Here is a 24647-nt window from a genome sequence, read left to right on the forward strand (position 1 = left end):
CTCAGCACCTCGTATCGCTGCGCCGCAGTGTTGTTCCGCAGCATAAAGGCTGCCTGCTTTTATCGCCGTCACCATGGCAACGAACGCTGAATGACCCTTTCGGACGGCGCCTGTATCACTGGGGAGCATGTTAACCCACCCTCCCACCTGCATTCACGCGCTTCGCGGCGATACTGTGCGGCTGCTCATTACAAAACTATTAAGCCTTGGCTAGCAGACGGCGTTCAGAAAATCGGCGTTTGTTGCCATGGTGACGGCGATGAAAGCAGATGGCCTTTATGTTGCGGAAGAACAATGCGGCGCAGCGATTCAAAGTGCGTGCTGAGGCCCTTCCCGCTTGCTTTTCAATGGGCGGAACGCGAACAACAAGAGTTCGAAATAAGGACTTAACGCAGACGGCTGGTTTTGTCCAGCTCCCCATAATATGATAAGCCTTACAGGAAAACATGTTTTTAGGTCGGAGTTTGGAGATAGTTGGAGACCAATCACGTCTAAAAAAACAAACCGGATGACTGAGGCGCTTTCACAATGCGTGATAGTCGGACATAGCTAGCCCATCAAGGCGATGGGGACCGTGACGATGCCATTTTGGCGCTGCTTGATTATTGGCTATATTGGATCGCCACTTAGGCCGCGGTATGGACGTAAAATGAAACGGAGTATAGACTTTTCTTTATGCTTTAGAATAGCCACATTAGGTTGCTCACGCATTCTATGCGAGATTCAAATAGGTCACCTAGATAAAGTGGATTTTTTTTTTTTGAGTGACAAAGATGTCGCGTGAAGAAGTCTAGACTAAGCTATTTTAATACGCCTACGTGGTCGCTGCGTGGTCAGACAATAGAAACTGAATTTCAGACTCGAGAACCAATGGTTATTTCTTTTTGTTTTCAGTAAGAGCAGCGATGAAAATAGGATGCTGACTAAACCCTCGACACTAGCTAGACTTATCTTTGGTACAGGCTATGGGAAAATACAAAATCGGCAATCTCTAAAGTGGATACCTGTACGACACGTAAAATTAACGTTTCCCAAAATGTTGCCCCTTAGCAACAACAACAAAAAACACGTCGATAAAATCTTCATTCGATTAAACGGCTTTAAGTTGTCACGGTTGTGCACCCTTGTGGCGGTAGTAATTATTCCTTAATAAAATAAGTTCGCCAACAAAAGCGGCTAATAAACTGTAATAACAGTGTGTTACGATGCGTTGATTGCGGTTATAACCTTCACAAACATGTTTTGGGATGATGGCTCTCAAAGGCATAAAACGATAAAACGTTTTATGCAAATAAAATTTGCATAAAACGAATATGTATATACATATATGTACATACTTTTCATTAGGAGCCCGTGCTACCCAATTGTCAAACAACTCAATTTAGACAAGCCCATGACGATAAAAGCTTACGATTGACGGTCACGGCCGGCGCTCCTTGTGGCGGAATCCGCGCGGGCTCTGAAATAGATCGTGGGTTTCACAATAATCATAGGCGGTACAATCACTAAAAAAATATGAGGTTATCCCGAAACTAGACCCGAACACAGATGTGCCGACCGAGCAGCGCGCTTGGCAGACCATGTCAGTACTGCAATCGTGATCCAGAGTTGCCCAGACTGGCGTGCTAAAAGTTGTCTGCCGTGGCTACCACCGACGTGTCTGGTGTCGCACCGCGTTTGCGGTGACGATTTTGTCATTTTTGGTTGAATTGCATCATACCATGCACAATCTTTGTGATACTTTCATGTTTATAATAGTTTATGCAAACTTTTAGTCCAGAAGACACCCAGATGCCAGCGATATCTTGCTAGCTTGCACTAAGATAAGTGGAGCACTGTTACAAGGACCGACAGTTCACTGAGGGGTGCTTGTAATAGACCGCTTAAAGATAAAGTGGCAGTCGATGTGCACGTTTTAAGTTTAGTGTGTCTGATCGATAATAACGCCCATCGAGAATGCTTCGTTGACTAAACTCACCCAAGGTCTGTTCTTAAGACATATCTTGCTCGTTTAAAATTTAGAAGTACAAACCGATGGTCAGTTTTAAATGAGGGAAAAAATACATGTCGATAGCTTAGCTGTATTGCTGATCGAAGACAGCATAATTCGTCCTATCCAACCTTTTCGCCGGATCACTGAACTGTGCCATTCTGTTGTAATAATTTTTGTCTGCCATAATGCAAAGAAACTCTCCCTACTACCCTTTATACCCTCTATCGAATAACCTTTGCATTGCATTCAAAATAAAATGTTTGTATATTCGAATAAATATACATGAATAAATTATTGAATATTCAGTTTATTTTGCATTATATGCTCTGTTGCCTATTTATTTACGTTGGTGCGTTTATTATTGGGGGGAGGTATGCAGTGTGTGCGAAATTACAACAAAAAAAAAAGGGCTCCGTCAAGCTGTTAAACAGCTTTTTTCTCTTGATTCTGACACCCATGCATGTTCTAGAATAGAAAATAAAGTTGCTCTTGAAAATGATCATACATAGGCGCATAACTAGATTTCTACCACGTTTATTCAGAAGTTGAAACTCTCAACAAGCGTGCTTAAGATTTGCAATGCACGAGACCATATTTTCTACATGTCCTCATTAAGCTTGATCTTTTAATTAAGTTGTATTGGTCGCCAATGCCAGGATAATACAGCCCGGTTAGGAGGAGGTTTTCCTAATTCCGTTTCACTATTTCAGTATCTACATCCGGCAATTTTACGCTAAAAAAACATGTTAACACAGCAATGATGCGATAACAGCTTAAGAGCATAATACAGCAATGCACTTCTGGAAATATGTGGCGCCCCCCCACCATCTGCTTGACGAATCGTGACGTTCCGATTTACGGCACAGGAGATTATCCAGGAATAGAAGACGAAGTTGACCGAAGAAAGAGTAAGTTGACAGGTGAGCTGGCTGATGTTACATATTAAAAAAAAAAAAAAGAAACAAAAAACAAAACAAAAAAATAGCGTCGTTTTCGGTGTAAAAAAAACATATGTGGGAAGAAGTTGACGTTCGTTTAATAGATTGAGATTTCGGAGCATAGAGAAGGCAGAAGAAAAGATAAACAAAGTATGCGATGACCTACTTTTGGGTGCGCTTTATATTCTTGTCGGTGCTGAGCTCCTAATGAAAAGAGGCCGCTTTCAGGATATACGAAGCGTTCGACTCCATACGACGAGCGTACATCGGAACAGAGCCACAATTCCCCTCGATGCGAGCTCTCCTGGGGTTTTCCGAAAAGGATTTTAGGGACGCTGTGACAATTTCCCCACTTTTCCATAGTCAATTTGGTCTCATTATAACAGCGCTGCCGACGACAGGAGCCGAGAGTACAAATGAAGCAGCGCTGAAAGTGCAAGCTAACAGGGTTCGGCGTCCTTAATAGACCCTTTCCGAAATTCAGTCTGGCCACTTTGATCACTATCATCATCTGTGGAACGGCATCGGTGTCCTACCAATGGCGGCCTTCTAGTGACTGATAAGGGAAGACGTTGAAGATGCTTCTAAGCAGATGATGCGAGGGCTGTAAATTCGGGGGGTTAGTACAACACGGCGTAGGAATGGAACACAAGAGCTACGTAAGCGTTCATTTCCAACTTAGATTCAGTCAATTTGTGGGCGGCACACAATCGGCTTTGACCCCTTTGGTGGATAAAAATTTATCGAGGCATCTGTGTGGGTTGGACCTTTGTTCTGCAAGTTCTTGGTCACCATCGAACTGAAAGTGGTCGAGAAAGAACTCACATTGAACAATTCCTCGCGTGCCCTTGACTTGCGAAAGTGACGGTGTCCGATGAAATACAAGTTCATTACCGCCATTGGTATGGCAAAAGCTAAACTCCTATACAAACCACCAGATGGCACTGAATTTCGGAAAGGGTCTATTGCCTGAGTTCATAACAGCTGGTTTTGTCAAGCAAGCGCAAAAAAGTGCTTCGTGACTTTAGGTTTTCAGACTGTCTCGATGTACTTGTGCGTCGCAAATACTTCGTTTCAGCTTACGTCCGAGCGCGGCCGATGTTATGATCCAAAGGGCCAATCAAAGAGCGCAAAAAGCGCAACGTCATGGCGTGCTCTCTACGCTTGATAGGACTAGCCGGCGGAGGAGCACGCACAGAGAGACGGCGAATGCCGGCTAGTCCTATGAAGCGCAAAGAGTGCGCCATGACGTTGCGTTTTTTGCGCTGTTTGATTGGCCCTTCGGGTCATAGCATCGTCCGCGCTCGGACATAAGGTGAAACAAAGCATAGTGTTTGACTGCGCTCTTGCCAAGTGAAAAGTGTGAAACGAAGTGTGGTGCACTCTAGTCTTGGTGAGAAGGAGGGTACTCTCCCGCCTTAAAGGCTATCAAATTGCTCTTAAAGTATTAAGGAAGGTGGCGCAGTATGGTGCAACCGTCTGGCTAACGCGTGTTCAGGCTTTGTTTCCGCGGCTGGCTGCACATGCGTATGCACGCAGCAGTATAAATCAGATCGATCGCTGTGTCAATTGAGGGAGCGATGGAGCGGCCAGGAGAGCGCCCTTTTTCCTTCCTGTGACGCTTCTGCTATTAAACTGGTTTAGCCTTCAACAATGACTGCCTTTATTACTGAATCAACAACGTAAACTCCTAAACAATTTCTTAAAAGTTAGGTAAACACTTTAGAGAATCAACGAACTTATCGTTGCCTTTATTTACCCGACAAATGTCCGCCGAGCTCCATAAACGCACGTTGAAGGTGGCATTTAGAACCTATCGCCCGCTTAAATAAATACCCTAGAACACTTGACTCCTTTCGTAAAGGCAATGTGGAGAGAATGCAAAGTGCATATCGATACGCCCAACTTTTCCGGTGAATTTAGTAAGGAATTTATGCTTCGAACTTTTGCGTTGTACTTTTTCTTGGAGATTTTCTTATAAAACCCTAGCCATAAACCGTTTTTATTCTCTGTAAAATCAAAACCTCATTTCATAGAAAAAACTGAACGAATGAGTACAATAAACGTATATGCGAACATAAAAGAACAGATAATATCATAAGATAAGACAATATTAAATAAGATCGAATAAGATCAGATATACTAGATGCATCGCATAACTCACATAAGTTCCGATATATTTATGGAACACGTCATGCGTTTTTTTTTTTATTATTGAGCATTGAAGCGTGCAGACACGTGGATAGGAAGAAAACGTTAATAACAACCAACACGAAAAATAAAAAAAGACGTTCGTCAGCAGATACCTGTAACTTGTAGGTAGTCCGGGTATCCCACAGCCACGACAAGAACTAGAGAGGAAAATTGGAAAAGCGTCACACGTATTAAAAACCCTAATGAGCAGTTCGGAAAGCAAACTCTCAGAGCTGCACACCTGTTCATGCACAGGTAAACCAGTGTTCATATTTAAGTAGAGAGTCGTTTCGGATGAAGGCCCCTCAGAGGGCCTAAAAAAGCCGCCGGGATTGCAGAGTCCCGAGTGTTCTATTATCGCGACGCGTCGCAGCCAATGAAGATGCGGCTTTAGACAAGGCGGGCAGAAACCGATGGAGAGAAGGAAACGAGAGAGCGCGAGGACGCCGGAGTGCCGAGCTCTGATTGGAGCGATTAGTGGGTAAAGGAAAAGCTAGCTGTCCTTGTAGAGCGTCGTCGTCGTACCGAAAGCTTTCCTCGCCAATACACCCGTTTTCTGACACTGTCCACGCAACCTACTTATCAATCATTCTCATCTTCACAAATATCTTATAAGGATATGCTTTTTAAGTCTTATGTATTTTAAGGCGGGGAAAGTATTTTTAAATTCCGTCAGACACCGACGCCGAGGGTGGTGGCGGTGCGAAGATGAGCGCTTTTTTGTTTTGCCGGTGTGTGTGTAACGAAATCTCGGTATAGGAGAAATGTTCATTTAGAGAAACCCGCGTCACCGGGAATTGGAATTGGCTCGCCGAAAAAGGAGAGGTAAAAAAAAGAAAGAAAGAAAAAAAAGAATCGTTAATTTTTTGGTCCAAAGTGGCGAATACCGGGAGCTTTGGCGTTGCGCTTCCACGAGATCCTGCGACTTTAGTCATAAGTATACAGCTTTGAAAACGTACTCTCATTTGAGCGACGCCCAGTATGAGTTGCGGGATATTTCGTTAACCACATTCAAACTGTCAGTGTGGCATGGTTTCTTTATTACCGCATTTTCCGGAGTGATTTCAACACCCGTTTATAGGCAGAAAAGCTTATTTTGTTCGAGAATAATAAACAGAAGCTTTTCTTTAGAAGGTTAGCGACTGTTGCATTGGTCGCACCTGGTGTCTGCTTTACACGTAAAATATTGTCGCGCACAGCCGACCTTGACAAATGCCCCGTACAAAAGAGAGTCTACGTACGGATTCGAACGCGAGTCACCGCGAGATCTGTGCTTCGAATGCCGCATGGCAATGAGTTCGAGGAGAAACTTGGCATTCGAACCACGGATATTGCGGTGACTTCTGTTTGCAGACTGTCTTCGGTATTCGCGGCGAAAAGTTTCGGTATTGCCGCCTGGTAGAATGCTTTTCCGATCCAGAGTGAGGATACTTAGACTTCCTCTGCTGGTGCAAGCACGTGCAATGCAAGGCTTGTATGCACTACACAAACTAAAGCACAACCGCATGGGTAGCACGTGCACTACCCATACCGAGAAAAACAGAGGCGACCGCAGCGAGCTTCTCACCGCAAATAATAAATGAGGAGTGTGATCCCGACTTAAGACGATGCCGACAAGCTCATTCGACGAATCCAGCGTGAACGCTAATCCGCCTATGTGTTCTTTTGGTCAGCCAGCTAAGTTGCACTCTGTTTTATACTTTATGCAGAACGCCGTAAAAACCGCTGGCTCGACCCTTGATTTGAACGCTCTCTTCAAAATAAGACGCTAGATAAAGCAAAGCGCTCGAGTCATTAGCTTTGACGGCGTTGTACTTATAAGTATGAAACGCTGTATAGACCACTTATACTCGTTTTCATCTCAAGTCTTTAGGAGATTCGATTGTCGGAGCAAGGAACGATGCTTTTGGCGTTTGACATGTTTGCGCATTTATAAAATAACACAGTAAATCTAGAATACCAACACAAGCAACTTAATGCGCTACATAAAAGGGAAAAATTAGTTATGCATCGCTAGAAGAAGGAGTTTTATTACTACGGATCTTAAGGCGAACACCAGTATAGGTAGTTAGCCAAAAGCTTGTTTTTTTTTTTAGATTCTTTCTTCCTACAAACGTTAGTACCGAAGCAAGTATTTCAACGTTCTGGTGCCAAATTTGCAAAATATCGAGCTTTCGAGAAGGAAAATTGTTTACAGTTAGTGATTTTGAACGAGCCGGTTTGGATAATTGACAAGCAGCACAAAACTTTTATTTCAATTTCGAAATCCAAAAAGGATCAACTCACCTGAATTCCGAGAGGCGCAGACAACGGATTTGAAGTCTGTCGGGAGGAGGCCAAGAGTAGGGCATTGTTCGGACTCACTGGGACACGTTGCCGCTCGCCTGCACCAACAACAGTCTCTGTAATTTGCAGTAGTCGCCATGGCCACCATGCGATCTCTCTGTAGGGGCTTGTTTTGGGGCTCAAAACCGCGTCTTAGATTTGTCAGGGGAAGGGGAGGGGGGGGGGGGGGAGGGGGGAGAGGATGTGATATTTAGGTGAAACATCGGTCTATGCTTATAAGTACACGTACAAACTTTTACGAACGCCTATTTAGCCTGACATATTCTTATACTAGTGGGTTAGGGCATAATAAGCATATGGAGCAAGAATTTGTAAACCTCATCAAAATTATCTCATAAACCATGCTGAGTCTATTCAGAACAGCGCAGAAATTTATCCTCAAATTTTATAACCGAACCATCAATATCTTTGCGCTTAAACAACAGGTAAATATTCCAACTTTAATCGAACGTCGTAAGATATTACGCTTAACTCTATTCCATAAAATGTATTCTAATTATACGTGTCTCCGCACCGTATCCAAATTACTCCTGACAGAGCGCCGTCACTACTAAGCCACTAGCTCCTGCCATGTACCTTGAATGTCCAGACGCATAAATTATTTTAACCTAGAGTTTTTTCCCCCGGACAGCCATAGACTAGATTGAATTTCCCTCCTACATGATAGCAATATGTGGCACTATCTTGCTTTGAAATGCTTTGATTTGTCATTTGGGTTAACAACTCATTTGACAGTCTTGTGCTCACATCATTTTTTTTTGCATGGTTTCTACTTTCCTTTTCAGAACTGTTACCTGACAACTACCTGTTTGTTTTTGTTGTTCATATTCTAAATAACTTTGGAATGTATACCCCTTTATGTAATGCCCGTGAATGAGGCCTTCAAGGGTTTAATGAATGAATGAATGAATGAATGAATGCGCCGTTGTAAGGTAAGCTGAACGTGAATGCGAGTGCAAGACATTTGTGTGAAGGAGTTTCGATATCACAAATCAAACAAATACACACTGACACCAGTGAAACGTGCTTTATCGGAACAGTAATAAAGAATGCGGACGTTGAATTCAAAAGCCATATTGCAAAAAAAGGGCAGTTTGGTACTTTAAACCCATGTTAAAAAGGAAAAAAAAAAAAAGAAAACAGACGTTGGATGTCAAAACACGTACAGCATGCTTTTCATGTAAGTCTCGTCAAAATATTAGGCTCTGGAGAAAATTAGCCAACTGCGTTGAGTCCTTATTTCGAATTCTTTTTTATACGTACCTGATCTCGCTACATCGCCGTCTCCTTCCCACAATAAAGTCCATCTGTTATGGTCAACGAATGTCAGTAGACGTGTATGCGAACGCAGCGTCTCAAGCCAGTTACAGCCGCGCCATTGCCGCAATGTCGTCTGCTACCAACGCAGGAACGCTATGCGGAGAGCGCGTTCGTCTGCTTCTTGCACAGGGGTTGCGATGATGTCAGAACGCCGAGCTCTTATTGGCTGATTGAAAAAAAGTGGGTAACCTTAAGGCACCCGGCATTGAGGTCTATCCACTGTCCTTCCAATCAAAGACAATCAAAACGCGGCGTCGTTCTGACGTCACCACAACTCCTGCGCAAGAAGCAGACGACTTGCCCTCCGTATAGCTTGGGCTTCAAGCTAAGCTGCCTAAGCGACCGTGCTGCGTGCGATCACCCCTCGCTTCGCTCAACATCACCTGACGTCCGGACGCAGCAGACGCTACGAGCTATCCTAGCCAATTCCGCTCTGTGGGCTTGGGCCCTGACACGCTTTCCGCGCTTCGCTGTGCCCCTATTTCAAGGTCACGTGAAATTCACACGGCATTAGATTGGCTACGATGGCTCGTAGTATCCGCTGCGCCCGGACGCAAGTTGAAACGGAGTATAGACTGGCAGGACTCTGCGTTCTTCTTATGACGTCACGCTATAGACCCGACCGCCTGACATCTCTATTTTTCAGTAGTTTGGCAATGTCTGCGAAGACTTTGGCGTTGTGCGTTTCGTCGAATTCACTTTTCAGTTTGAAGGGATTAATGACTGAACCAGGGATGATTCGTACATGACAGTGTGTGCTGTGATGTGTACTGTAAGCATAAAATAGTTATGGTAGATAACCTTTTTTTGCCTAAAGGTGGCGATTTCAATTCATATCCAAATTAACAGTGATCCTGACATCGTTCACGAGACTTACCTACCCAAGCAAACAAAATGCAACCTGAGGCATCAGCAGTTTTCAAGACAAAAAATTAGGACTAATTATGGTACTCAAAAAGTATCCTACCAGATTACAGATATCCTAAACAAACAATATTGCGCGTATGAGGTGGCCCAGGAAATCACTTCCATGTTTCATTAGAGAAAATACCTAAAGGAATATTTTAATGTTGCTAGTGTACATACCTAGTGAGTTGTGTTATTAATCAGTGTAATTGTTTACCGTATTAGTAAGCTGAAGGGTCTTTAGCTAAGTGAAATAGTTTCTTTCTTGACTCGCGCTGCGAGCTGGCTTTTTATTTTATTTATCTCCCTCGATTTGTGCCCTGCTGTTGAGTGTTGTTACAGGGGTTGGGAACAGGTCAGGGATTGTATCGCCTTTTGTCCGAACCCCCTTAACAATTGTGTCAAAAATTAAATAAACAAATAAAAAAAAATCGTATACTTCCTTTGCAGGGGTTATGGTGACGTCAGAGCGCCGAGCTCTGATCAGTTATGATTCATGAATGAAGAATAGTGGGTAGACCTCGAGGCAGCTGGCTTTGAGGTCTACCCGTTATCCTACTATTAGAGCCAATCAGAGTTCAGCGTCTTTCTGACGTTACCGCAACTCCTGCGCCAAAAGCAGACGACTTGCTCTCCACATTGGAAAGGCCTGTCAGTTTAGGTGGTGTTGCTCCGCTCCGCTCGGAGAAACTTTAATAGGGGGTTTTAGCTGACCATTTATGCGGTTCACTCATCTTACGCTTACCCGCTCAACTTTACCGGAACAGCGCGTTTGAAATATGCTTTAGCAAGCCGTTTCCCTGGTGCAGTGGAGCTATGGTGCCTGGAACGCGTCTCCGACTGGTCTGTTTACCGCGTCCAAAACACTGGTCCTTCGATTTCCGCCTGGCGTCGTCATAGAAGTGTCACGCTGTCACCGGCCGCCATCTTGGCGGTGTTCCAGCTGTGGTGGTGGATGTCACAGACGGCAGTCCTACTGCAGGTCTCTCTCCAGTGTGGCGATCCACGGAAGCTTCGTCAACCAGGTGGGACGCCGTGACAACAGCGACACTCGCGTTCGCTCGTGCTTTTCCCCAGCAGTTCTTCAACCAACGGCCACGATCACTACAGGCAACAGCATGACACTCCGGCTTCTGTGACGCCATTGGTTGCCACTTCTGGACCACTTTTGATGTATGGACACGATAGGACGCTAAACACACCAGTCGGAGACGCGCTCCAAGCGCCATAGTTCAATGGAAATTCCTTTGTCGAACGAGAGCCTGTATTACAGAAAGTTTCCAACTGCTCGCCCGGGGTCACGCGGGTGCTTGCCGGAGTGTGAGAAGTACTGGCAGCAGACATCCTAGACTGGCGCCTTAAGCGCACGGAGCTCTCTAATATAATCTCAGGTTCGAGCGTGCTCCAATCCTCGTCGGAACCGCCAAGGGTTCGTCAGGCGACCGCTTTCCGCTCTCAGTTCCCACCTTGACAACGGAGCGTTGGGCTTCGGCTAGCGGTGCCACGTTCCCTTTAGCGGACCACTTTCGGAAGATGACGTCTGCCGTTGCTGACTTCAGGCAACGTTACTAGATTGCCTCAGTTGTGGAACTTCCGCGGAAAGGGGTACCCCCCCCCCCCTTTCCCCCTCACTTAGACCGCCTCCCGTCCTTCGAAGCACCACCTAGATTTTCGTTTACAAACTGTGTTTTCCATAGAGTATGGTGGAACGCCATCAATACTCGACGATAACTTTTTTTGACCATGCAGTGGAGGGTTCTCATTGTCTCCTCTCTATTGCCAAGAAAAGTCGCTGAGTATAGACGCTGCGCTTCGAAACGTACTCATCCCATAGAATACACTGAAGTTACCAAAGCAACCGTGAGGCGCTTCGAAGGACGAGAGGCAAATCGTGGTGAGTGAGGGGGAGGGGGGGGGGGGGGCTACTGCTCGTACATGCAGCGTCTATGAGCAGTTCCGTTAGTGAGCTAATCTAATAATGTTGACTTCAGGTGCTGCGTTCGAGCGTTCCTTCATAAAGACCAAAATTTACTCGATCTGACTCCGGAGCTAACCTACTCGCGCTTACTCCATGACGTCAGAACTCGCGTTCCAGGAGCGGGTTATTTACTCCCTAGTAATGAACCTTTTCCACATACCGACGGCACCAGGCGCTGGCTGCACGAACTAAAAATCGAGGCAGTGACCTACCTGCGCTACCAATCGATAATGGGAGCTACGCTACCAGTTTCTTCGCTCGCTGAGCTGCGGCGCGTGCCCAACGCGACTTTAAAGAGGGGCATCCGCGGCGTCCACCCAAACGTCATGTTTTTCTTTCCGTCCACTTTCTTTTTTTGTGTAAAACAATGGACCTTTTTCGAGAAGCGTTCTGCGCACGCGCGAGCGCCCGATGCCAAGCGGCGGAAGTCGGAACGAAAAATCGAGGAAATTCGGAAGGAGGCTGTATATCAGCGAGTAGAACACGTAACTGCAGCAAATATATAATTGTGTTACACAAAAAAAGAACGTCGACGGAAAGGAAAACACGACGTTTTGGTGGACGCCACGGATGCCCCTCTTTCCAGTCGCGTTGGGCAGGCGACGCTGCTCAGAGAGCGAAGAAACTGGTAGCGGAGCTCCCATTATCGATTGGTAGCGGAGGTAGGTCACTGCCTCGATTTTTAGTTCGTACAGCCACCGCCTGGTGCCGTCGGTATGTGGAAAAGGTCCATTATATACATATGCTGCAGTTACGTGTTCTACTCGCTGATTCACAGCGTCCTTCCGAATTTCCTCCATTTTTCGTGCCGACTTCCGCCGCTTGGCATCGGGCGCTCGCGCGTGCGCAGAACGCTTCTCGAAAAAGGTCCATTGTTTTACACAAAAAAAGAAAGTGGACGGAAAGAAAAACATGACGTTTGGGTGGACGCCGCGGATGCCCCTCTTTAAAGTCGCGTTGGGCACGCGCCGCAGCTCAGCGAGCGAAGAAACTGGTAGCGTAGCTCCCATTATCGATTGGTAGCGCAGGTAGGTCACTGCCTCGATTTTTAGTTCGTGCAGCCAGCGCCTGGTGCCGTCGGTATGTGGAAAAGGTCCATTATATACATATGCTGCAGTTACGTGTTCTACTCGCTGATTCACAGCGTCCTTCCGAATTTCCTCCATTTTTCGTGCCGACTTCCGCCGCTTGGCATCGGGCGCTCGCGCGTGCGCAGAACGCTTCTCGAAAAAGGTCCATTGTTTTACACAAAAAAAGAAAGTGGACGGAAAGAAAAACATGACGTTTGGGTGGACGCCGCGGATGCCCCTCTTTAAAGTCGCGTTGGGCACGCGCCGCAGCTCAGCGAGCGAAGAAACTGGTAGCGTAGCTCCCATTATCGATTGGTAGCGCAGGTAGGTCACTGCCTCGATTTTTAGTTCGTACAGCCACCGCCTGGTGCCGTCGGTATGTGGAAAAGGTCCATTATATACATATGCTGCAGTTACGTGTTCTACTCGCTGATTCACAGCGTCCTTCCGAATTTCCTCCATTTTTCGTGCCGACTTCCGCCGCTTGGCATCGGGCGCTCGCGCGTGCTCAGAACGCTTCTCGGAAAAGGTCCATTACTCATGCTACGTTACTCGATCAGGGGGTAACGTGGGATAAAATCAAGTAAAGACGTCACGTGATCTGTTCGCCATCCGCTCGTCGTCTGCTTTCTGCGCCAATAGCCGTCAAGGCTCGTTTGCTCCGTTGGCTTTGGTGGCAGACGTTCGAAATGACAAATAATAAGGTGCAGCCATTTATGTGTGGTTATTTCGATTTGCTCTTTTCAACGCAGAAATTGTTTGTGCACCACATGCAGACCGCGCACGTTCCTTTGGAAGGTATACCTGTTGTTATTATCAGGGCGCGGGCGTAAACAGGAGTTTCTTCGCATCCTCGTCCTCGACGTTAGAGGGAACTGCATATTTTTACGTTTAAGGCTGAAAATGTTCGAACGCAATAGATAATATGAAATATTTTTTTTCTTGTTTTCCCCCTAGAGTGTGTGTAATGAGAGGGAAACGCTGGTAAAGCAGTCAAAGCGTCGAAGATATCATGAATATGATCAGTCAACACCCCTCCACCTCCCTCCCCGAGAAATTGCCTATAGGCTCCTTGCACATGACGTCACTTCCGATGCCCTCCAGAGAAAAGGGGAAGAAGGAGCTTCCCTCTTATCAGGACCCTCTTTTGTGGCTCCCGGATTTGCACAGGCGTGGCTATTCTCCTCCCAGAAGATTATAGAAGACTAACCTGTCACTCAAAATTCTTACAAAAGCAGCTTCTCTCTCCTCCTCTTTTATGGTGTTCAAAAGTATGCGATGTGACGTCAGTGCAAGGAGCCTATTAGCCCCGAGAGCGAACACTAGCGTCACTGCGGTCGTCGCGCCCCGATTGGGTGAGGTACACCGTGACGTCACGGGAAGAACTCCGCTCTGCGATCTCGCTTCCGGCTCGCTTGCCCGCCCCAGTTTCCTGGTTTGGCCGTTGTGTGCCGCAAGCACTCCGAGGAGCGGGACCTCGTTTACCCGGTGTACAAGACGCTGGGTATATGCCGATACCGACGTGCTTCCATACCTTTTATAAGTGTGCTTGTCCTTTTTATTTTTATAATTGGGTTATAAATCCCGAAAGATATCGGCGGAGGCAATTACGCCGATGAACCTCCCTGTCAGTCCACACGGCACAAGACAATCGTGCGAGGGGTCGATGAAGCGGTGGCGTAAGTGTTTAAGACGCTGGAATTCTGTTCCTTGCATGTTTATGAGTTAGGAGATTATTACAGCCCGCTTTGCAGACATTTCAATTGGCATTTATTTTGAAGGCCTTTGGCGGGTCGGCAAATTAGCTCGCGACACCTACTCTGCGCGTGACACTCTGCATGTTCTGGTTCGCAGGTGTTTTAAAGGTCATGAGTTTGGAGATCTTTGCAGTGCTTGTGGAACAGGTTTGTTTTACATGAATGTAGCCTCTTCGTGAATTAGTGATATAGTTCGGACACGTACGCAGGCATGTTTTATTTTTTAGAAGATGCACAATTAGTGGAAATTAGTTTGTATGGTAGCAGGAAAAACGACCGAATTGCCCCAGTCACCTGTATGAGATGTATTGAACTGCCCAAACTATGCACAGGTAGTACCGTAATTTGGAATCTTTATACTTTTCCTGACATTCTTCCTTTATTACAGCCTTGTGTGTTCGGAAAATACACAGTTTAATTTGAATTTTCATTTCCAATTAAAATAGACACTGCTGCAGGTCCCTAAAAGCTTCCTTAGCCTCCAAACTCCCTACAGCTGGACTCTGACAACAGAGGAAAACAGGAAGAAGAGCAAGCATTCGAACGGCTCTCCAGTGGTAGATGCTGCACTAGTAGCAAGAAATGTGGAACCTGTCAAGGGTGACAGTTTGCGTGAAAAACTGAGCTTGTGGTAGTTTAGCTTTAGGACAATTTGATTTAGCTAAAATCTCAATTTTAGAACCTAAGGGACTAGTAACGGGCTAGACACCTTCGCTTGCCTGTGTTGTACATTACTTGAGGGATGATAAAAACAAGTACACAGATACCACCACTGGAGTCCAATGAAACACTATCCGAATCCAGCAAAAGGTCAAATGCGAGCAATGTATATAAATAAATGTTCATTATTTCTTTACTTTGCCCCTCTACTTAAGCTGTCTCACTTGTGATTCTCTCTCCATAACCTAGATTATATTTAAAGGGATGCTGAACCGAAATCTGGATTCCCCGAAACACGCGGCAAAAGCGTGCAACGGGATGCTACAAGCACCAAAACATCACTCATACATAGATATCTCAAACGGATAACCGTATTTTTGAAAAAAGAAAAAAAATAAAAAAAAAATAGGCGATATTGGCAGGAATGTTGACGTCATGTTTCTCCGAGAAGGAGAGGGAACGGCCTCGCGTCTTCTCCGCCTCGCGTCCTTGAGGGAGCGAAGCGAAGAGAGGAGGAAACTAGTGGTGAATTCCGCTCGCAGATCTCGAGCGCTCCAAAAGCGCTCCATTTGGAGCGCGCATATTCCGTTCGCAGATCTGGCTCAAGTTGGTCATCTTCCGCTCGTAGATATCTGGCAGCGCCCGCTCCACGGAGCGCCCCAAACGCCGCCGAACTTGCTCTGCGGGGTTTCACGGATCTCTCCGGAAGCTGACAGAGCGGCCCACGTGACTTCCGTCTAAATCGGCGGTGCGCCTGCGCGGCGAGGTTGGAGAGATCGGCGGGCCGGTCGGGTCGTGGAGTCGGATCTGTTCGGGTGCGTAGGTTGTTTACTCTGGATTGTGACGGCTCGAACGCTTCTACTTCGCGTAGATCAGGGATAAAAAGCCGGGAATGTGGAGCGTGGCAAATCGTAAGCGCTGACTCTGTGATCGCGAGAGCAAGAACGAGAAAAGGAACGACAGAAAAGCCGGAGGCAGACGCAAGGTTAGGCCTATTCATTCTGCAGCCAGTGATTGTTTACCTTTTTGCACTGCATTCCGTCGGCGTTTTCCCGTGAAATAAAGCAAGAAGTGGTCAGGCAACGACCGCGCAAGTGATGGTTTGTTACCTCTGTGTTTATTAAAGTCGTACTACAAATCTGAACTCCACCGTGCCCCGCCGCTTCGAGGCGGCCGAAAGGTATGTGACGGTGCCAAACGCGGACGTCTTCGTTATTTGTGACATGGGAGCCGTGGTACGTATAATTTCGCCCGGTCTGTGTCGCGTGTTACTTCTGCAGCAAAGCAGTGACAGTCGTCACTGGTCGTTGGAAAGATTAGCCGGCTGAGGCGTTGGTGGGACTGGTCAAGTTCGAGCAGCGGCCATTTTGTACGGCGGAGGGAGAAGGGGTGGGAAGGGGTGTGGGGGAGGTCGCTCCAAAAATGCAAGTTTATCTTCCCCTCGTCGATTCGGAGCGGGTCCCACGGAGCGGAATTTTGCCTCCCTCGCGGATTTTGGAAAGCGCTCCAGATCTACGAGTGGAATTCACCATAGGTATCTTGACGGTCACGCGCCTCGTCGGCCTGGTTCAATCTCGACTTCTTTTTCCAAAAATACGGCCGTCCAATTGAGATATCGCCTTACTAGTAGTGTTGTAGGGATTGTAGCGTCCCCCCTACATCTCCAGCATTGTTTTTTGAAATCCAAATTTCGGTTCACCATCCCTTTAACGTGTTGCTCAAGCAGCATACAGCTTTTCTGCTTCGGCGTTTTTTTTTTTTTAAACATAGGTACGAAAAACGAACGATATAGTAAACATAACCTGCTAGTTCATTCAGATCATTGACTGTTTGGGATGTAAATCTATAGTGATACTTCTGCAATTGTGGCCATATTTCTCCATTTTCATAGACCAGCTGCGATTCATGCGTTGCCTGCCCTGTCAACCATGCCTGAAACGTTGGTTGAAGTTTCGTCTGCAGATATAGGCCATACCTATATAACGCCACATATGAAAATTTACACTTCCCACGAAAAGCGCGCACAAAAATCATTTAATAGAAACGAGCGCGCCGACAGCTAACGCCGTTGCAGCCTCCACAGGGCGAGCGGGGCCAGTCAGGGGAAAATTCTGTCCTCGCCGTGACGTCACCCCGGTTCGCCGTAAGGGGGCGCCACGCAAACTTCTCGGTTCTAATAGTGGGTCGGAAATTCTCTTTGTGATTTTGTAATCATATTTGCATCAAAGCGAACGTAAGTTACATATCACTGCTGAGAAAGCCTCCTGCGCTCTACCGCTACACTGTGTGGAAGTAATTTCTGCAAAACGTAATCGGCGCATATTAGGATGCGTGGAACGTATGTGTTTATGGCACCTGGACTCAACTTACAGCGATCGCGCTGATTAATAAAAACAAATTTTTGATGTCCAACCAAAAGGAGTAATTTTGACCTCAATATACAGCCCAAAAAGAAGGTGAGGAGAAGAAGATGCTGGAGCCATCTAAAAAACACCCTGTCGTCACTGTAAGAAGAAAAAAAAAACACGTTTCTGAAGCGGCCTATATTATCGCCTCTTTGAGTGCTTTTTGTATTATTAAACGAGATCGACTGCTATTTTCCGCCATCGTTGCTATATTTTCTTTTTGCCGTAACCCAAGACAAAGCCAATTCGCGTAGTATCAAGGTGATTACCTCGGTCGTTCCTAAATCAAGTAGCGGATCGTTTACTCGCAGGTGTCACGTTGTATTACCCGCTGACGTACGGGAAACGTTAATCGGGTTAGATTCGAAACATAGCCAAAGGCGGTTCGTTGCCATGGTGACGCTGGCCATAGCAGACGGACTTTATCGTGCGAAAGGAGACGGCGGAGTGGGGAGTTCAGGTGCCTACTTGGACTTTTTCGTCGGAGCGTGAACAGAAAAAGTTCAAAACAAGGACTTAAAGGGGTCATGAAACGCTTTTCCAACTTTTTTCTGTTTAGCTTTCCTCCTTAACTCAAAAATCGCGCATTCTACCAAACAGTCCAAGAAGACGGAAAGGGGGGAGTCCCCTCTTGCTCGGGCTCCCGTTCGTGTGCCTGTACACAGCCATTCTCTCCCTTGAAGATTAGCCCGTCGCTCAAAATTCAGACAATAGTTGCTTTCCCCACCCCGTTCACCCCGAAGTTGACAGTGCTGTGCAAGCTACGTACTCCTTGGGCCAGTCACACTTTTGCCACGTGATCACGCTCTTTCGCGCATACCCACGCGCAGAGAATCGGGTCAGGTGATGAAAGGGAGGCGGCTGATTGGTCCGGCAAGCGCGTAGCTTCCAACACAATGTCAGCGTAGTGGTGAAGGGACTAAGTGAAGTTCGGTGTCGTGTGACGTGTGTTTGGACCCGATGATGCGCTTTGGGGACCGCGGATGTATCACAGTGAAGAGAAGGAGGTACGAAGTAGTCCGCTGTGTTTTCAAATTTTCGTACCAAAAGTCAGGCATTTGACTTTCTATCTTTTTTTTTTCTTTTGACCCACTGAATGATGTGCTATTAGTAAAATCTCAATCTAAATTGATTTATCCCAGCCCAAAATTCGTTCCATGGGCCCTTTAACGCAGACGGCTGATTTCCCCCTGAGCCTAATATATGGACGAGCCTTATACGAAAAGTATGTTTTTAGCTCGCAATTTGGACGAAGTTTTCTTAACCGAACATGGGGCGAAACTACCAATGCGCCGAAAAAAAGTTTCCATGCTTTGTCCTATAAACATACCGGAACTTATTAAAACATATAAGCCGGATATAAGTCCTTAAAGCATCTTATAAATTCTTGTATGTTTGTCGAATAAATTTGTCTAGTTAATTATTTTCATACGGACGTCGTCCATTTGTCGCGAGACGATGCTGCTCGGAGAGCTCGCGTAATGAGACCTGCCAGAGAGTTCAAATACTTTTCTCCGGCCATGCAGAATAAAAAAGTCTCGCTAGTAAGCACACAGCTTTCGGCAAACAAAAAATTCATTTTAGCACAGAATGGCTTTTAAGGTTAATTTTTATGAGATGAGCGTAGCTTTACAAAAGACCGAACAAACAAAACAAAAACGCAATATATTACCACGCCGTTAAATATAGAGGGTTGTATTTCTGCTGAATCTGGCGGGCGAGACGTCACATTACAAATTTAGCCACACTTATATCTTAACTAATATTCATACTTAATGGTAAAAATTATGAGGAGCTTCTGTTGCACATTCTGCGTCTAAGGATATGATACGAATCATCAGTTGCAGCTTTTTTTATATAAGCCGATCTTATGCATTTTCGGAAGCAGATTTTTCAGTGATTAGACGGCGCACCTCAAGCGTCACAAAACATTTGTTAACAATATGTATAGGCTATTCGGAAGAAAAGTGCACCGGTTGTTTTTTCTCATAGAATAAATATACTACGAAACGTCAAACGCTTAAACGAAATAAAAAAAAAATAAAATAAAAAGTCCGTTTTCGGTGGAAGACGCTATTAATCTCCGTATATTCGCAGGATTCATTGGCCCCATTTTCTTCCCGAAAGAAGTTTGAAAAATTGCTAACAACTCTGGAGTCTGATAACGGCAGGTCCTCAAACTTTTGCTTCTTATCCCACGTGCTCGCGCTACTTCGGACGAGAACTTAGTGTTCGGCAATGCCTAGATTATTTTTGAGGTAAAAAAAGAAAGAAAAAAAAAAAGAATGAAAGATAATATAGTTTCGTTTTAAACACCCGGTATTCTACATGTTTGGAGCTTGCCACTCTATTTAGAAGAGACCGAAAACGGAACACAAAAGAGAATACCAAACAAAGAAAAGAAACACGAATATAGTAAGAGCAGCAATACTGTTTGGAGCGAGCAACATCCGGAGCAGAATGCCGCCAGCATAAAAACTGAAAGGCAGCTGCCGCTGTATTTTTTTGTTTCTTTCTGGCGGCGACGGTTGCAGCTAGGCAAGCAGTGCGTGGTTGGAAGCGCAGCAGAGATCCCCGGCAGGTTGAATTTCGCCGACCGTGGACCGCTGCTCGTCGCGTGGCTTGATAACGCCGGGCTAGACTTGGCGACGACGAGCGCCCACGCTACAGGTCGGCCAACTGGCCACGATGTAGAACGCCGAGAAGTTTGTTTTCAAACTCCCGTACACAACCAATAAAAAAAAATCTTGCGTACAGACTGAGAGTTAATAGGAAAAATCAATGCTGCCCAGTTTTCATCATCATAACAAGAATCAAACCATGACTTCTCACAATTTCTCTCTAAAAAAAAAAAAAAAAAAAAACAGAAACAGAGTTTCTAACATTTTGGTAATATACTTCATTTTGAGTTCACTCGTAGTTCATTAAATAATGGTTTATAATGTGTTTCAGCCTATCACCCAGGAGCACTTGTTCGGAACTAACCGCACAAAATCCACGTATTTGTAATACTACTTGGAACATGTTTTAAACGCAGATTATTAAGTTATATTTTTTATTGGTCACACTAAACGTATAATAAAATCACGGGAGTCAGTATAGTTGCTGTGAATTGTCTTGCACTATTAGAGTAATTCTTTTTTATGTGTGGGTTAACAGTTTCGCATTGTCTATTTCAAAATTTGTTACAAGGAGGATGGTTTGTATTTCTTTAATAAAAATAGTACCTATACTTTCCTAAGTTTTTCTTTAAAGGCGACAAATATATACATGTATAATTTAGCACGAACGTTAAACGTAGCAATGTGAAAAAAAACCTGGGGTGCGAAATAAAATTTTCAAGTTAAGTTAAAGAGGTTTGTGCTATAAAGTAAAAAAAAAAAGAAAAATGCCTTCCGCTTCAAAGTGTCAGGAGACACGATTTAATATTCATAAGGTGTTTTCTTAAAAAAAGAAAGGACAACCATCATTAAAAATGTATCTAAAACGTAATGTGAATTTTTTCACTGTTTTTCTCTAGGAAAAACTACCTAAACAGCAAAAAAATTTCTTTTGCTGTTTTGATTGTTTAGGTAGTTTTTGCTGTTAATGGTTTTAGGGTTGTCACTCGACCATATAACATTTTCGGGCTTTTTGTTGAATATTTTCAAAAAACAAATGCAACCCTTCACTGCCATTTATTGGCTAAATGACAATGTGGTACATTCACCGAAAGGATGAAAATGGCAGGGCGTGTCTTTCGAACTTGCGGCCTCCAGCAGGCGCTCCATGCCTTCCGCCCTGCTTTGGCTGCGCACGGTGGAAGGGTTGCTTCACCCCCCACCCCCTCCCATTCCCCTTCCCCGGCATTTCTGACCTTATCAGCGTCTCTAGAACCCTGTTAAGCCGAATTTTGTGGTTGATCTCATGAGACGAGAGAAATCTGTCAAAATCGCAATCTAGGTATTTTTAACAGCCAATAACCACACAGCAGTTAGAAATAAAAATAAGAGTAAACAAGAAGAAGACGCCACACACGAATTCCGAACGGCCGAATAAAAAGCAAGGAAAACCGAGATCTGACGAAATTTACAAATGAACACAGGTTTTAAAAATCCCACTTTTGATTTAAGCGGCAGACAAACCGCGGGTGGTTGCGTAGCATGAAAAAGCGTTACAACCTTTTCACACGCATACATGAATAGAAAAAAAAAACTGAAATCCCAAATGAGTTTATTGAAAAATAAAAAAAAACAGCAGAAGACGAACAAATCTTGAAATAATAAGAATAGTAATAAGACAAGGTAAATAAACTCACTAGCGAATTAACAGTAAACCAACTAATTAACGAGCTAAGGAACTTAATGACTCATACAATAACAAAGTCAATTTAAAATCAACCAAATATGTACCTAATCAACAAAGTATTCAGATATGTGATTTCCTAATTGACTAACTACTTAACTATCTAAATAACGAGCTAACTAGCTAACGAAGTAACTCAATAAATAAATAAACAAACGACATCCTGACCGTTCTTTTTTTTCTTGTTTCTAACAGTTTGTTGGCCAATAGTTTCTGTTCGGCGACATCTAAGCAGTCTGGCGCAACTTCCAATTTGTAATTACTCACATACGAAAACTGTGTACTTAAGCTACTGAACACCAAAAGCTCTATTAGATATGTAAGCAGCGTCTTAAAAAACCGGACGACGCACGAAAATAGAAACAACACAATAACATACTAAACCGAAGTCAAAAGTTAAATTTCGGGCCTTTACGTGCAAAACCAATGACGGGCGTCTGGCTCGCCCCAGTGGAGAGCTGTGGATTAATTCCGACCACCTGGGGATCTCTTGACGTGCAACGCAAAAAAGCTCGATGACACAGCGCCTTCTTTCTCCGCAATAAGCCTCCGACATATTGCGGGCACCTTGGCCGGGATTCGAACCCACTTCCTGAGAATCCGTAGGCCGACGTCTCAAACCGAGTATATCAAAATGTCATCCACGTATCTGTTAATTATCACCGACCCTTCAGGGATCGATTGTGCCAGTTGCCTTAAGGCTAAGTCCAACAGAGCCAATATACTTCGGACAACGCCGGCGCCAGGGACGATCCGATTCAAACACTTTCCTTTTGTGCACATTTACTCCCCTCAAACTCGGCAGCTGCAAACTTCAGATTTACAATTCTGTTAGCTTCAGAAAACTACCTACGTTTATCTCGGACCGCGACTAGAACCGAACCAAGTTTGCCTCCAGCAAGTTTTTTTTTTTAAACTTGAGAGTAGCAATGGTTGACGGAAGGAATAATATGTCATTAATGTCTAGCGACATGACTTCGCGCTTCTTCTGATTGCAAGACGTTAAGTAGGCCAACGGTTCTTCCGAATTTCTGAGAACAATTAGACTGGTCAACTCGATCGACGATAGGCAGTTTTGAAGAAATGTCGTTACAACTTTCTTCCGAGTTTCGTTTGCAGTGACGACTAACCGGCAACATAGGCTTGTGGTCTTTTAAAAAGAATTTGATAGAAAACGAAATACTCGTAACCTCTCCAACCTTTTTTGCGACTTTTATTCATCGGACACTTATTGAGTATTTCCAAAACGTACCTTTTTATCTGTTTGAGATGTATAACATGTTTGGGACAGCGTGTGCAAGACGTCCTGCGGGTGTTTGGGCAAGACCGAATAATGTCGCAGACGTCTTTTCATCTCTTGAAGGCAACGTATACCACAGGGAGTACATCTACAAGATGGCTCTTAAGAGACGTCTTTTTGGCGTCTTGAAAAACCTCCTAAGCGCTACGTTTTTGAGTTTTTAAGAACGTGCTCATAGCGTCTTTACGTCTTGAAACGCCTCACCTACCACAGCAAAAACATCTACAAGACGTCTTAAGAGACCTCTTTTAAGCCGGGGTCACACTGCTTATACATCATAGAAAAGACAGTCCGCATACAGATTCGAAGGCGAGTCACCGCGAGATCCGTGCTTCGAATGCCGTATGGCAAAGAGTCCGAAGAGAAAACTTATCACGCGGCATTCGAACCACGGATATTGCGGTGACTCGTGTTTGTCGACTGTCTTTTGCATTTTGTATGAGCAGTGGAACTCCGGTTTTATAGGGACAAACAGTATAAACACGGCAGCGAGGAGGTTTAGTTCCGCCACCTCCAGTGCGAGCTTGCTACTTTGGATAACGGTTCGGCGACTCGTGGACATCGAGCGTGCTCGTGCAGACAAAGCACGACGGAAGGCAACAAGCGCGTGCTGGAGGCCGTACGTTCGTAAGCGATGTCCTGCCGTTCCCATCTTGTCAATGGCAATAGCTGTCTATTAGAAACCTCTAGAAGCGTTACAGTATTCAGGTTTAAGCACGTAATCATTGCGTATTGACGTCTTAGAACACCTTAGAAATTGTTTTTGCCATAACAAACGCACCTACAAGACGTCTTAGGAGACGTCTTGTAGGCGTCTTGTAGAAACCTCTAAGAGATCTACGTTATTGCTTTTTTTTAATTTTTAAGCACGTACCCATGGCGTTCCTGCAGCTGTTGTGGCGTCCTGTGCAGCCTCGCGAACCCCGGCGCCAGGAAGCTGCAGAGAAGAAGCGCACACAAGGCGGGCCTCGGAGTCTGTCCCGAGCCCATGGCGTGTGTGCGTACGGAACACGCGCGTGTGAAAACCGGCACTCGTCGCGGGACAGCGCCTTTAAAGACAACACGTCGTTCGCTGACCGAGAAGCTTTTGACGCCGGGCCGTATCGGGTGTCGTCGCCGGTCGCGGCGGCGATGGCGACAGCGGCCCACCTTCTTCTCAACGAACCTTTATTTTACGGAGGAGTCGAAGGAACTCAAAGTCGCAGAAAACGAAGCCCGTCTCCTGCCCGCTTTCAAGCTCAATTTGTGCACTCTAAAAAGTTCGATGCGTCTTGCGTTTGGGCCACACCCTTAGGAGAGCGAATCGCTGCAAACTAAGGAGCGAACGGGGCGAATGACGGCATTGGAAATATGTTTAGACTTTAAAAGACAGTCTGCGATGTTTCATCATGATCGGTACGCACGGCACAGACTGTTTTTGTTTTTAGGTCTGAAACT

General features: G+C 45.3%; 1 protein-coding gene across 2 annotated transcripts in view; it reads right to left on the reverse strand.

The window, feature by feature from the left end:
• The window catches only part of LOC8029283 (hornerin), a 71798-nt gene extending 47504 nt beyond the window's left edge, over positions 1 to 24294 (reverse strand). Inside the window, exons 1-4 of one of the 2 annotated variants that reach the window (XM_040209894.3) lie at positions 24085 to 24294; positions 7411 to 7508; positions 5238 to 5282; positions 1412 to 1459 (exon numbers count right to left, since the gene is read on the reverse strand). In XM_040209894.3, the coding sequence (XP_040065828.1) occupies positions 1412 to 1459; positions 5238 to 5282; positions 7411 to 7508; positions 24085 to 24200 (307 nt within the window). In that variant the 5' untranslated portion in view covers positions 24201 to 24294. The remainder of the gene's footprint in view (positions 1 to 1411; positions 1460 to 5237; positions 5283 to 7410; positions 7509 to 24084) is intronic. The other variant, XM_029994637.3, reaches the window with a different exon arrangement.
• Positions 24295 to 24647: the final 353 nt, after the last annotated feature.

Source organism: Ixodes scapularis, unplaced genomic scaffold (assembly GCF_016920785.2).
Source record: "Ixodes scapularis isolate PalLabHiFi unplaced genomic scaffold, ASM1692078v2 PGA_scaffold11__112_contigs__length_91849675, whole genome shotgun sequence".
In the NCBI taxonomy this organism is placed as follows: domain Eukaryota; kingdom Metazoa; phylum Arthropoda; class Arachnida; order Ixodida; family Ixodidae; genus Ixodes; species Ixodes scapularis.